We start from the raw sequence: 15,005 nt of genomic DNA on the forward strand, positions 1-15,005 counted from the left end.
GAGCTGAATTTAACACTGTTGTGGTAGATGAATGATGGCTGCAAGTTTGGTCTGACTCTTTCCCATTTCCCTTCCCTTTGGATCTGAGGTCACCCAATGACTGGCCTGATCAGTAGGACAGGATGGAGTGATACTGTACAACTTCCAAGGCCAGATATTAAAAGATCTCCTGCTTCTACTTTTCACCTCCTCAAGTGCTCCATCTTGGAAGTCGGCCATTATGTGAAATTCTGAGTACCAAACAACAGGAGAGCCCAAGCTCACCACATGAAAAGAAAAAAGATCATGTGCAGGAGCTCCAAGGCACCAAACACCTGAAGGGAGCCTTTTCAGAACTTCTGCCGTGGCCCAGCCACCAAATGAATGCAGCCAAATGAGCAAAACTGCCCAACCAGGAGTGTAAGGAAATAAGATGGTCATGGTTGCAAATCAGCAAGCGGCAAACCTGTAATGTACCAGACAGTAAATATTGTTGGCATTATGGTGCAACTATTCAACTACTCTTGAAATGTAGTACAAAAGCATCTATAATTGCACCTAAAAAAGAATCTACCTGTGTATCAATAAAAGTTTATTTTCAACAGTAGGCAAGAGCCCAAATGTCTATAGAAGATATTTTTCTGCCTATTATTTCAAACCATTAAGTTCTGTGGTAGTTTCTTTTGCCATTAATAGATACTCAACACACAAGCTAAGCCCACTTAAGGCTATGCAAGATCAGACAAGTTTTCTGGTTTAAGTTTTAATTTTTTTCATCTGTAAAAATGGGAAAACAATAGTACCTACACTTTATGACTGAGGATTGAGGTAAGAATGATATTAAATGCTCAGTGTGATGACTGGCACATAGTAAGCATCCCATCGTTTTTGTCACTATTGATTTATAAAACAGTTATAAATAGAAGCAGAAATTAGCAATGGTACTCTGATAATGCTTCTAGGCCAGACCCATAATACTGCTAATCCCAATTCAACCACCATCCTCTTGGCTCCCAAATTCCTGCCTATTCACCTAAACTCAGCTTACCAGGAATATTAGAAAAACAAGTAATCTGTAAAAAATATTCTCACTTTTGGAAAATAATACCTCCACATAAAATTTTCCTTAAGTTCTCAAGACTAGTAGAAAAATTTTTCCTGTCCATTCTTAACCTTTTTTATTTTAGCATCAGAATTTATTTTTTATTTTGATTTATTTGATATACACAATAATACTTATGTGTGTGTAAGATATAAAGATGAATAATAAAAAATGATGCCCATGGGCCTACAATACAACTTAATGAAGAGAACATTAACAGACACTGAAGTATGCCCCCTCCTCAAATACATCCATCTCCCTGCCAACTTTGAAGGTAACCATCATTCTGAAGTTTGTGGGTATCATATTATTAAATTTTACTGTACATGAATATAACAAATGAATAACAATGAATATAACAAACAATGTATAGTTTAGTTTTGCATGTTTTTGACCATTTTATATTTATGTTAATATAAAAGCAAAAATTTTTTCCATTCCAGCGCCTAAATATACTACAATTATCAATTTTACCCTATTAGGTTTTGCTAGCATAAAAAGTAATGCTAGGAACACTTACATACATGTTTCATGGACATGTATAAAAATTTCTAGTAAATACACCTACAAGTGACTGTTAGGTTTTCAAAGTCTGCCCATTTTCAACATTACCAGAGAGTGGACAAAATGATTTTCAAGGTAGTTATATCTCTTTGTAGCTATAATAGTTAAGGATTTCCATTGATGACAATCTCGCTAAATAGTATGGAATTGAAAAACCAAAATATTTGCTAGACTAGAAGATACAAAAAGGTGTTTCACTGTAGCTATAATTTAGATTTCTGTGATTAGTAATTGATATAGTCTCAGCTGAATGTTCCCAAAAGCCCATGTGTTAATGGCACTACTGAGAGACAGCAGAACCCTTAAGAAGTGGGGCCTCATAGAAGATCTTTAGGTCACTGAGAGGATGCCTCCAAAGGACTATAGGATCCTGGCCTTTTCCTCTTCTACTCTTTTGCTTCTGGGCCATGATGTGGCTTGTGGCTTTACTACTATGATGTGCATGTGGCTTTACTACTCACCCAAGGAGCCAACTGATCATGAACTGAAACTTCCAAAACTGTGAGCCAAAATAAACCTTTTCCCTTATAAGTTGATTATTTTAAGTATTCTGTTATAGTAATAGAAAGCTAACGCAGAGATGGACTGTCTTCAAATTTTTATTTTATTGTTGATTCTTCTGTGAAAATCTGTTGGTATTATCTGCTAATTTTTCTACTATGTTATCTTTTCATTCACTTTTTAGGAGTTTGCTAATTACTGAAATGTGTTGCAGTATCTTCTTTCAGCTTGTTTTTTACACTGTACCTTTCCTTATGGTCTCTTGATAAACAGAAGTCCTTAATTTTAATGAAGTCAAACTTATTAAGATTATTGTGTTATTTAAGAAATCCTTCTCCCCGAAAAGGTCCAAAGGAGAAGGGGAAATGGGAGGGGTAGGGGAAAGGAAAGAAGGGAAAGGAATAAATATGAGAAAAGGAAAAAATAGAGGTCTTTGTAAATAGGGAGGAGTGGAAGAGTTGAACAGAGGGCAGGGGAATGGGGAAAAAATAAGAACCAAGATATATTATGTAAAGGTACAAATTCCCAATAATGAATGTCAGCATACTGTTTACCTAAAATGTACCAATAAAATTAATGAATAAAGAAAATGTTTAAAAACGCTTCTCAATTCACAGTAATAAACTCTTATATCTTCTCTATAAATTGTCTATTTCTTTCATATTTGAGTCTTTAATTCATTTAGAACTACTTTTTATGTGTGTGCCATGTCAGAGTTCTTGCTTCCTTTTTCGATAGGGCAACGTGGCCACAGCCACACCTTTCCCCGGTGACCAGCGAACACCACCTGTGCCCTGCATTTATCAAATTCCCACACACACAGGTTTCCTTGGGTCTACCTTTCGTATCATTGTTCGTAGGATAGAATTAGTTGTTTCTTAAATGTCTGTTAGATACATCTATAGAACTATCTAGAATTGAGGATTTTGAGTAGTTTACTTTCATAGGAAAAATTTTACTAATCAAATATCTTTAATAGTTATAGGACTATTCTAGATGTTTTCTTTAATAGTTTTGTTGGCCTTCTATTTCTATAGATATTAATGTGTCACAAGGTAGAGGGTCTCTTTTCATCTATTTTAATGAATCTATTTATATGAAGTTGTTTTTATATTCTTAGTAACATTCCAAACTGTTCAGCTTCTGATGAGAGGACAGAATTTTACAACCACTTTGGGAAAAATAGTCTCTAACGTTTGACCATTTCTTGTAAAATTAAACATAAACCTGTCCTATGACTCAGCAACTTCATTCTTTGTATTTACCAAGAGAAATAAAAACATGTTTACAAAAAATGTGTATGCAAATGTTCAGTGATTTTATTAATGACAGCCAAAACTTGAAAACAACGCAGTTATGTATCAATAAGAGACCAGATAAAATGTGGTATAGTCACACACTGGAATATTATTCAGCAATCAAAATGACTCAAAACAGTATGAATGAATCTCCAGAGTACCATACTATGCAGCTCTATCTGCATGAAACTATAGAACATGCAAAACTAATCTATGGTAGAAAAAAGAATTCCCAAAGAAATTGCTTCTGGGAATATGGAAGTAGGGACTGACTGAGGCTCAGGGAAACTTTCTAGAATAATGGGAAGCATTTATATTTTGATGGTGCTTTGAGTTACATATATATATTTGCGTTTTCAAAACTCAAGTGATTATACACTTGAGATCCAGGCATTTCATTTTATATTTTGCATTAACAGAAAAATTGTAAACAAACATTGAACTCTTATCTAATTAATAAAGTGTGAGCTAAGTATTTCAGGAGAAGTACACTGGCATCTGTTGCATATTTTAAATGCATTAAAAAACTGAAGTGTATTAACCACTTACCAGTCCAATTATTTAAATATAGGATGGCCAAAAATTGCACATTTTTTCATTTTTATAAGATAAAAGGAAAAATAAAAACTACAATTTTATCAAATTTATTCAGTACAAAATGACACCTGCCCAAGCGATGCTCAGGACAGTCAGTGGGTAAACAAACATTCTGCCCAAGTGACGCTCGGGGCCAACTGTTAAGTGGTTAATGGACAGAAAATAATAAAGCAAGTACCATAAAATGTTAATTGTAAAACCTAAGTGGTAGGTATATAAATATATACTGCAAAATTATTTCAGATTTATTGCATACAGAACTTTTTCATGACAAAATGTCAGAAAACAATGATACTCCAAAGTCATATATTATTACTTTTTAGAAGTGGCAATTGTATGAACTTTCAATTTGCTACTTTACCAAATAATAAATTTTTTTCATGAAATCCTTGAGAAGGTGACAAAGTATAAAATAATACCTTGTACCTGAGTCTGTGGCTTTACTTCTTGATCTCTTCCTTTTGCCAGGAGATAGCTTCCTTTTTTTCTGAATTTTCTGCCAAAACAATTAAATTACAGATTTTTATTTAAGAAAGTTTCTTTTTTAAAAAACATAAGAACTAATACACTATTATCAAGTTCAGTGGTGCATGCCTGTGATCCTAACATTTAAAGAGGCTGAGGCAAGAGGACTGCAAGTTCAAGGCCAGCCTAGACTACATGGTGAGACTCTGACCGAAACACCACCCCCAACTGAAAAAAGATTCAAGAAAGGAAAGGAAGACAGTATTATAACTGTGAATATTTAAGCTAAAATTCTCAGTTCTAAATTAATATTACTCATATAAATATGTAGCACAGAGAACATTGCAGAAAATAAAACAAAATGAAAGTTTCCATTAATTTTTAACAATCATTGCAGTGGAGGTTGTTGAACTTTTAATATTGAAGATAACAATGTATGGAATCAGCTTGTTTCTGCTCACAGCCTCATTAAGAACCAATTCTTATAGCTCACACAGAAGGGAGAAAATGGAGTTCCAGTGCAGCCTGGATTACATAGTGCATTCAAGGCCAGCTTGAACTATATAGTGAGTCCCTGTCTCAAAAAAAATCCCCTCCCCAAAAAACCCCCCACATCTTTTCAGAGCTACTTCTGTGCGTGCAGAATAATCAGCTCAAATATGCAAAAGAAGTATAGTTTGGGGAGGCATATTCTGGCTCCTGCACTCATATTTTTTTTCCCTATAAGTTTATTGGTACATTTTTGGTATAAAATACAGTTACATTCATCATTGGGATCTTCTACCTTTACATGAGTATCTTGGTTCTTATTTTTTTCCCCTTCCTTTGCCCTCCCTTCACCCCCTCCACCTTTCCCTATTTGCAAAGACCTTGTTTCCACTTTTTTCCTCTTCTCATATTTTTTCCTTTCCCCTTTTTCCCTTCCTCTAACCCTCCCAATTCCCCTGCTCTTTTAGACCTTTTCTTCCTGTTACACAATATCAGTTATACACTTTTTAAATTACAATATTAAAATCTAGGAGACATTACCACAGATTTTACAGAATTTAAAAGGATATAGAAAGCATATTACAAAAATCTTTTTTGAAATGAATTTGACAACTTCTAAGAAGTACCTTGGAAGACAAATTAATGAAACTATATTTTATATTTCCAGAGGAAATATAAAATTTGAATAGCACCTATTAAAGAAAGTATATTCCTAGCTTGAAACCTACCTTTAAGACAATAGCAGGCTCATAAATATTTTAACTGATAAATTATATCAAACAATTAAAGCAGAAAAAAGAAGGAACATTTCTCCCCTCATTTTAGGAACTCAACATTGTGCTAATCCTAAAACTGGATAAAGATAATAGAAGAAAAAAGTATGAACATAGATAGAAATTTGTTTAACAAAACAAACTATTGGAAGTCAGATCTGGCAGGATGTAGAAAGTGGTTTTATTATAGGGATGGCAGTGTTGGTTCAGCATTGGAAGATCCACCCTCAAAAGTCATCATTTTAACAGAGGAAAGGAAAGAGCCATATGATCCTGTAACTAGTTGGAGAAAAAGTATTGGACTAAATTCTACAGCTGTTCATTGTAAAAGCTATCAGGAGCCTAGAAGTAGAACAGAAACTTCTCAACAGATTAAAGACATGTACTCCATACTTCCAGCAAGAATGCCTTATATAAATGGAGAAGATACAATGCTTTCTCCTTAAGGTGGGGAACAAGGGCAGATATGCTTACTCTTTATCTGTCCATTAAACTTTGAAACCTAGTCCCCACCAAAATAGTCTGGCAGTAAAATGACACAACTAGGATAGGATTGGCATGGCAGAAGCAAAATCTTTATATGTAGATGAAATGATCATCTACAGAGAAAATACTAAGGCATCTCTAGGAGACCTTAGAACTTGTACTTGAATTTAGCAGGATTAGAAAACACAAGGTATATATAAAAATTCATGTCTGTGTATACTTGCTATAAATGAAGAATTGGATATTGAAATTTAAAAGTTATGTAGGAGTACAAAGGACCCAGAAAAGTTAAAAACAAAAACAAAAACAAAAACAAAAACAGTGTTGGAAGACGTTTAGTACTTAATTTTAAGACTTTGTCTAAAGCTACAGTAATCAAGGCAGTGTTGATGTAAGGAAAGACTTATAGATCATTTGAATAAAACAGAGAATCTAGAAATAGAACCACACATATATGGTCCACTGAGTTTTGAAAGATTATTTAACATTAGCATTTTATAGAATATAAACTCAATTCAAGAGCCGAGGAAGAGATAGTGTCTTCAGCAAACGGCACTAGAACATCTGGTATCCATATATAAAAAATTAACCTCAACCCTTTTGTTCCATACATGAAAATAACTTGAAGGGATCTATGAACCTAAATAAGAAAGCCTAAAAGTATAAAACTTTAATAAGAAATTATAAGGGAAAATATTTATGAATTCAGGGTAGGCAAGAACTACCTGGGATACAAAAAACATGATGTATAAAAGAAAAAAAATTGATAAATGAGATTCCATCAAAATTTAGAACTTTAAATGACATCATTAAAATGAAAAGTAGTCCTTAAACAGACCATATTTACAATGCATATAACCTATGAGCAGAATATACTAAGAATTCTTAGAGCTCATTAATAGACAACCCAATTAAAATGTAGACATAAGAAGATGATAAATAGCGAGTATACCACAAGAAATGGTGTGCAATTCTAGAATCAGAAAAATACTAATCAGTACAATAATAAGATTGAATTATACACTCATTAGGGAGATGAAGTCAAAAGTTTTAAAAGCCTTGTCATGACTTTGTCTTTTTGTTGGATTCTCCTCCTTTGCGTTTAATTTGTCATGCCCAGTGGATTCATTCTGCTGGGTTTCCTGGGGTTGTGATCCTCATTGTCTTTTCCTAGGGTATTGTCTAAAATTTTTTGGAGTGCCAGTTTGGTATTCATGAAGTTCCTGAGGTGCTCTCTTATCATGAAAGTATCTTATTTCTCCATCAATTTTGAAAGATAGTTTTGCAGGGTACATCAATCTGGGTTGGAGGCTGTTTTCCTTTAAGGCTTGAAATGCATCACTCCAAGCTCTTCTTGCCTTGAGGGTTTGCACTGAGAAGTCTGCTGTGATTCTGATGGGCTTTCCTTTGTATGTGATTTGTTTATTTTCTCTCACTGCTTGTAGAATTTTGTTCTTCTGTTGGATTTCTGGAATCCTAACTATTGTAGGCCTATGTGTAGATTTTTTTTGATTAAGGCTAGCTGGAGTCCTATATGCCTCACTTATCTGTATGTGAAGTTCTTTTCCCCTCCTTGGGAAGTTTTCTGCTATCACTTCTATGAAGAGTTTTTTTAAGTCATCTGCACTCTCTCCTCTTTCTTCATTGACTCCAATCAGTCTTATGTTATTCTTCTTTGCATGCTCTAGCAGCTGCTGGATTGATTTCTCATGTTCCATTACAATTTTAAAGCAATTTTTCTTTTCCTCCTCACTAATTGCAATCTTATCTTCTATATGTGAAATTCTATCCTCACATTGGTTCATTCTGCTGTGCAGACTTCTGATGGAGTTTTTAATCTCTTGGAAATCTGTTTGTATCTGTTTTATGGATTCCATTTGTTTCCTATGTTGGGATTCCATCATGTTCCTCAGCTCCTCTATTTTTTTATCTGTGTCCTCTCTAGATTTATTAATCATGTCTTGCACCATGAGCAAAATCTTTGCTGTTATCTGAGTAATTATTTCTGATTTCATTTTTCCCAGATCCTCTTTCGTTGCCAGTTCAGAGAGTCCAGATGGTTGAGTATCAGAGTGTTCCATCTCGTTTCCCTTTGGGATTGCTGTAGGTGATCTGGAAGTCTGTTTTTGAGGCTTGTTTATGTGTCTTCTCATTTCCACGGGGGGGGGGGGTGCTTCTGGTGCCCACACGGCTCACCTTCTCTGCCCTAGGAGCTTGGGATGGCAGCAGGGGAGCTTCCTTCTGGGTCCTGGGACAGGCTCACCTTCTGTGCCCTAGGAGCCTGGGATGACAGTGGGGGAGCTTCCTTCCAGGTGCTGGGACCAGCTGAGCTTCTCTGCCCTAGGAGCCTGGGATGGAGGCAGGAAGCTTCCTTCCGGGTGCTGCGACCAGCTGAGCTTCTCTGCCCTAGGAGCCTGGGATGGAGGTGGGCAGCTTCCTTCCGGGTGCTGGGACTGGTTAAGCTTCTCTGCCCTAGGAGCCTGGGATGGAGGCGCGGAGCTTCCTTCCGGGTCCTGCGACTGGCTGAGCTTCTCTGCCCTAGGAGCCTGGGATGGAGGCGGGGAGCTTCCTTCTGGGTGCTGTGACCAGCTGAGCTTCTCTGCCCTAGAAGCCTGGGATGGAGCTGGGGAGCTGCCTTTCAGGTGCTGGGACCGGCTGAGCTTCTCTGCCCTAGGAGCCTGGGATGGAGGTGCGGAGCTTCCTTCCGGGTGCTGGGACCCTCACCGTTGTCAGCTGAGCTCTGGATAATTTTTCCCTACAACTATAAGCGTGATTGTTTTCCTGCAGGTTTAGCCACTCCTGGGGTTGGAATAGGTAGAGTTTAGCTTCTTTTCCAATAGCGACTGCTATGTTGTTGATTCTGACACACAGAAGAGCAAGGTCACCCGTGCCTTGGGTACTCGCTTGCTTGGAGAAGGCTGGGGAACAGGAACTGGTTTTCAGGTGCTCAGGTCCCTGCAGTCATATTTTTTTTGAGGGGTTGTCCTGAGTCCCAACATTCTTGTCATAAACAACCATGAAATGGGGGAAGAGGTGCAACTTAATTCGGGCATCAGACAATAGGTAATATATGACTGGGTTCCCCGAAAAAAGGTAAACTCAGAAGGTGTCCATATCTGGACACCCACCCTTGTCTGTCAGGCAGAAAGATCATACTTAGGGATAAGAATCATAAACTAGACCATACACTTTTTTTTTGGTACCAGGGATTGAACTCAGGACCTTGCGCTTGTGAGGCAGGCAGCGGAACCACTGAGCTGAGTCCTGGGCTTTAGACCATGCACTCTTACATGGAGCCATGCTGCTTCTACCAGAGCAAAAACTGGTTACTAGGGGGGAAGGTAGAAAAAAATCTTAGGCCACAGGGTCCCAGAACATAAAGTGATACACAGTGTAATTGCGGCATTAGTTTAATTGTATGTTTGTTGGAGGAAAAATGTGTACCTAAAAAGCTTCTTAGGGAGGACAATAATAAAAACAGGTTGAGAATCACTGCCCTAAAGTAAGGCCTACTCCAGACCTGCTCCAATAAATCCTAAAACCAACCTATCACCAGACCCACCAGGGAGACAGAGTGGAGGCTATGGTAAGCAGAAGTCTAAGATGACTTGCAGTGTAAGTTATCCCCAACTCAGTATGGATGTACCTGCCAGTATGACAGGACCATCGCTCTCATGATTATGGAAACCATGTAAGGTCCCCTGTAGTAGCCTGAAGAGAGTCTCTGGCTGCCATCCTGGGAGAAGGCCACAAGACCAGCACCTGAGGGCACCACGAGGGCACTGAGATGACCCCTGACTTCAGCTAAAGAGATGGCATGGTCCTCAGTCTTACAACTCCAAGGAACTGAATTCTCCCACCATCTGAAAAATTTTAGATGAGGAGCCTGATTGTCAGACGGGATTTCAGTCCTGGATAGATCTTGATTTGTTTTACAAGACCCTAAGCAGAGAAGCCAGCTAAGTTGAGCCCAACTTTGACCTACAGAAATTGAGATAATAAGCATATGTTGTTTTAAGCCACTAAGATTATTGGTAACTTGTCATGTAGCAGCTGAAAACTAACACAGTGCTGAGTCTCATTAAGTTAGGGAAGCTCAGGAATACTCAGAAAACACCTCAGACCAGTGATGGCGAACTTTTTAGAGCTTTCAATGATACAATTAGTCCACTTTGGCACATGTGCCATAGGTTCACCACCGTTGCCTTAGGCTTTCCACAAACTGACCCTAACAAAGGATAAAAATCAAGCCTACAGAACATCAAGATGATCAGCAAGTGATCAGCTAAACCTGCTAGAATAAAAGTTAACATTACTCACAAGATACAAAATTCAATCAACAACCTATCAATGACAATGTCTATTACAGAATTAAAAAGTAGATTTAAAAAGTCACACAAGAAAATGTGATCTAAAGAGAAGACAAAAAAAAATTCAATAGAAACTAACCCAAAGAAGACCCAGATAATGGCAGATAGTGCATTTAGAAAATAAAGACTTCAAAGAAACTATCATAATTATGTCTAAGGAAATAAAGGAAATGGGGGTCTTAAAAGAGAATCTCATCTATGACCATTAATCAGGACATGTCATTCCACGGGATTAAGAAATGCATAGGAGATTAGTGAAGCACACTCCTGCGTGTGTCTAGGTGGGTGATGGTGGCCTTGGGGACTGCATATGGTCCCTGGCCCCTTCTTTCTGGCACTGTCCCCCGTTCTGCTTCCTGGCCTCCATGAACTAAACTGTGAGCCAAACAGACCTTGCCTCTAAGTTGCAGATGTCGGGTATTTTGTCCAGCAACAGGAAAGCTGACTAATATATAATCAGAGAAACAGAAACTACAAAAAGGATCCAAACATAAATTCTAGATCCAAAAACCATAGAACTAAAAAGAAAAAAATTAGGTGGTATTTCAGTTTTCTGTGGCTGCTATAACAACCTACCACAAACTTGGTGGCCTAAACCAACAGAAAGGTATACTCTGACAGCTAACAGTTCCATGGAGTTTTTTGGTTTCTGCAGTGGATGGAATGCAGGTGCTTGCTCATTCCAGGCAAGTGCTCTACCTCTGAGCTCTACCCGACTCCTAGCCCTTATCCTCTGACAGTTCTGAAGGTCATAAATCTGAAATCAGTCTTAATTGGGCCAAAATCAGGGTATCAGCAGGACAGCACTTGCTCCAAGGGCTTAGGGGTAAAAATTCATTCTTTATCTCTTCCAGCTTCTTGTGGCTGTGACCTGCCTAAGGTTATGGCTGCATCACTCAACCCCTGCCTCTGTCTTCAATCATCCTCTCTTCTGTGGGGGTTTAATGTCCTCCACCTCTGGTATGAGGAAACTTATGAAGACATCTATGGCCCACCCATGTAAATCAGGATAATCTGCAATTAGGATGTGAGTGTATTTTTCGGAGATACCGTATGGGTTTAACTACATATTATAAATGAATACAGAATAGTCAGTGAACCTGAAGACAAAGCAACAAAATGTATCCAATCTATAGGTTAGAAAGCACAGAGATTTAAAAAAGGATCAGAATCTCAGGACCTAAGCAAAAATATGGTATCTAATGATTTAAAGTTTGTAAAATAAAAGTTCAAAAAGAAGACAGTGATAATTTGGTAGAAAAATTGTATTTGAAGAAACGATGATTCAACTTTTCTGGGCTTACACTGCGCAGTTCAGCAAACCCTGTGGGAGATAAATGTGATCTATCTAGGCATATGGCATAGTTAATATGCTGAAAACCAAAGAAAAACTCTCAACAGAAGCTGAGATGAGGGACACTGAAAATGTACATAAGAACAGTGACAAAACTTATTGACTTCTCAGAAACAATGGAGACTAAAAAACAACAAAATGACATATTTAAAGAGCTGGAGGAAAGCATGTCAACTTGAAGTTCTATATCCAGTGAAATATCCTTTAAAATCAGAGGTGAAACAAAGACACTTTCAGATAAAATCTGAGAGAACCTGTCACCAGCAGACCCACAGTGAAAAGCCATGCTAGAAGATGTTCTCTAGGCTGAAGAAAAAGCTATCGGATGGAAATACACTACTGGAAGGCAATAAGGGAACTGGAAAAATAAATGGGTAAAAACTGAAAGACTTTTTTTCCCATAATTTCATGAAAGACAACTGTCTCAAAAAATCATAATAACTGTGTCTGCAGGAGAAGAGGCTTGTCTGGAGCCGTTCTCAATTCCCTCAGAGCGCCACTGAGACAGACATCCAAGTTCTCAGTTTGCCTCAAAAGAGACAATAGGAGCAAGGGCTTGGGAACTTCTTCAGTTTTTCTGTGGATGGTCTAATGGGGTCATCAGCAGCTGCACTGTACTTTACCTCACCTTCAGCATTTGTTCTACAGAAAGTGGACACATCTGTATGCACAGATGGGTGTAATGAAGATGGTTTACCTTTTAGAGCTTTCTGTGATACAAACAGCTCACTGCAGCATGTGTACCATAGGTTCGCTACCACTGGTTTGGGTGTACAGCAAACTTAAATAGTCAGTAGATTTGTCTTACTACTCCATGTCACAGTGTAAGCCTTTATGTCCTAAGTGGGACTTGTTAGTGTTATATATAGGTCAACAACCTGCAGCAGAACTTCATACTTTATTATAATAATGGCTTCTTGGGGCCATGCTTTGGGGAGGAAAAATGTCTTTTTGACATGCCTTTGTACTTGGCGTGTTTATGATGACTCAGCTACGTGTCGAGTTATATATACAGTAGTGCCTGATGTCAGATGCTGCTTTGTTAAAATGAGGAATCAGTGACTGCCTGGAGCTGCTGGAGAAAGGCCACACTTTCTAAAAAGTATTATCAAGAGTGTCAGTCATTGAGGGGCCTGGTTGACAGAAGGGCTCTTTTTTTTGTATGACTTGAGTGCTTTTACTCTGAAATACTTGGAGCTGTTTGCTAAATTCTTCCTGCTCTAGGCACGTGGGAGAGGAACACTCAACTCTGCACCTGGGTGTTTTGTTGGATGTAGGTGCTGAGAGGGTTGCACCTTCTTTCCCCCAAAGTGTGATGGTCCCTTCCTCCCTCACAGAATGTAATTCATGGTGGGTTGCTTTATCATGTTCCCTTTAAAAATTATAGTTCTTTTCAGTAGAACTCTAGAATTGCTTTATCAAGGAAGTGGGCAGGTGGGAGGGTGTGAATCTGGTTGGAATGGGGGATTGGAAGCTAAGTTTACATAGCACTTTAAGATCAGATTTATAATATATGTACAAGTAAAGCACATGATAAAATAGCACAGAGGATGGGGGATGGAAACATGGAATTTTGATATTGTTATATAATTACATGTATGTAGTGAGAAATAGTTCATTGCCAGGTAGAAAGAAGGAAGTAAGGGATGCATGAAGTTGTAACACAAAGATTCTAAATAGGCTTTGCTGATTTAACACATTCCACTGGCTTGAGCCACCGGTGGTACATGCATGACTGTCCCAATGACCAGCTTGTACCACCAGATAGGACTGTCCCATGCCACCTGATGGGATAGTCATGCATGACAACCTCCCAGCAGTGAGACATATGGACTGTGGCTCTGTCATGAATATGTTAAGGATGTACATTTTTAACCCAGGAGTAACAACTAAAAAAATCAGAGGCATAGCTAAGAAGCCAATAGAGAAAATGGAATATTAAAAAATACTGAATTAATCCAGAATTAGCAATAGAGGAACAAAAAGGGGGGTAAATGGATAACAGCGTAAGAACTGAACCGAACCTACTTGAAGCTCCTACTTGAACCTACTATAAATTTTCACACACACACACTTATATATATAAAATATATATATATATATATATATATTATTTTTTTGCACCAGGGATCAAACTCAGGACCTTGCTCTTTCAAGGCAGGCACGGTGCCACTGAGCTAAATCCCTGGCCCCTAGTGTATCATATATATATATATATATATATATATATATATATATATATATACATACACACACACACACACACACACACACATACATATATATATATATATATGTATATTTCTTTTTTTTTGGAGGGTGGCATTTGAGACAGAATCTCACTATGTAGTCCAGGCTAGCCTTGAACTCATGGCAGTCCTCCTGCCTCAGCCTCCTGAGTGTTGGGATTATGGGTGTGCACTACCACCTGACCCCAAAGTTATATTTAAAATGAACTTTTATAAGAGGAGCAATAGAAGTATAAAAAAACAGAAGAGACAAATGAAAAATAGCAAGATAGTAGATATAAGCCTAACCACATCAATAACTACATAAAAAGTAAATGAACCAAACAATTCAATTAAAAGATAGAAATTGCCAAAACTGAATAAGAATATGCTGACTATAAGAGAGTAGATCGGGGAGGCTGGCAATAGGTTGGTTAAAAGATACGTTTCAGTTAGACAGAAAGAATAAGGTTTTCAGATCTACTGCATAGCTTAATAGAGTATATACATGGCCTCGAACTCACAGCGATCCTCCTGCCTTGGGCTCCCAAGTGCTGGGATTACAAGTGTGTGCCACCATGCCTGGTTGAGTCCACAAGTTTAAGGCTAGCCCGAGCACCACAGCAAGGCCCCATCTCAAAAATAATAGGACCCACCAACCTCAAACAAAACAAAATAAAACAAAATACATCAAAGAACTAAAGAAAATCCATAAAGGTGTGACATTAAAAAATACCTCCTCTATGTAACTGATAGATCAGATAGACCACCAGCCACTTCACGAAAACAATCACAATGA

The 15,005-nt window shown here is 37.9% G+C and overlaps 1 protein-coding gene across 2 annotated transcripts in view; it reads right to left on the reverse strand.

The window, feature by feature from the left end:
* Cenpu (centromere protein U) overlaps positions 1 to 15,005 on the reverse strand; it is a 41,233-nt gene that overhangs the window by 15,213 nt on the left and 11,015 nt on the right. The window contains exon 7 of one of the 2 annotated variants that reach the window (XM_004853007.3): positions 4,468 to 4,537. In XM_004853007.3, coding sequence (XP_004853064.1) covers positions 4,468 to 4,537 — 70 coding nt within the window. Of the gene's footprint in view, positions 1 to 4,460; positions 4,538 to 15,005 lie in introns of both variants that reach the window. The other variant, XM_021264992.2, reaches the window with a different exon arrangement.

This window comes from Heterocephalus glaber, unplaced genomic scaffold (genome assembly GCF_053883595.1).
Source record: "Heterocephalus glaber isolate CG9 unplaced genomic scaffold, H.glaber_assembly_v1.0 deba00001461, whole genome shotgun sequence".
In the NCBI taxonomy this organism is placed as follows: domain Eukaryota; kingdom Metazoa; phylum Chordata; class Mammalia; order Rodentia; family Bathyergidae; genus Heterocephalus; species Heterocephalus glaber.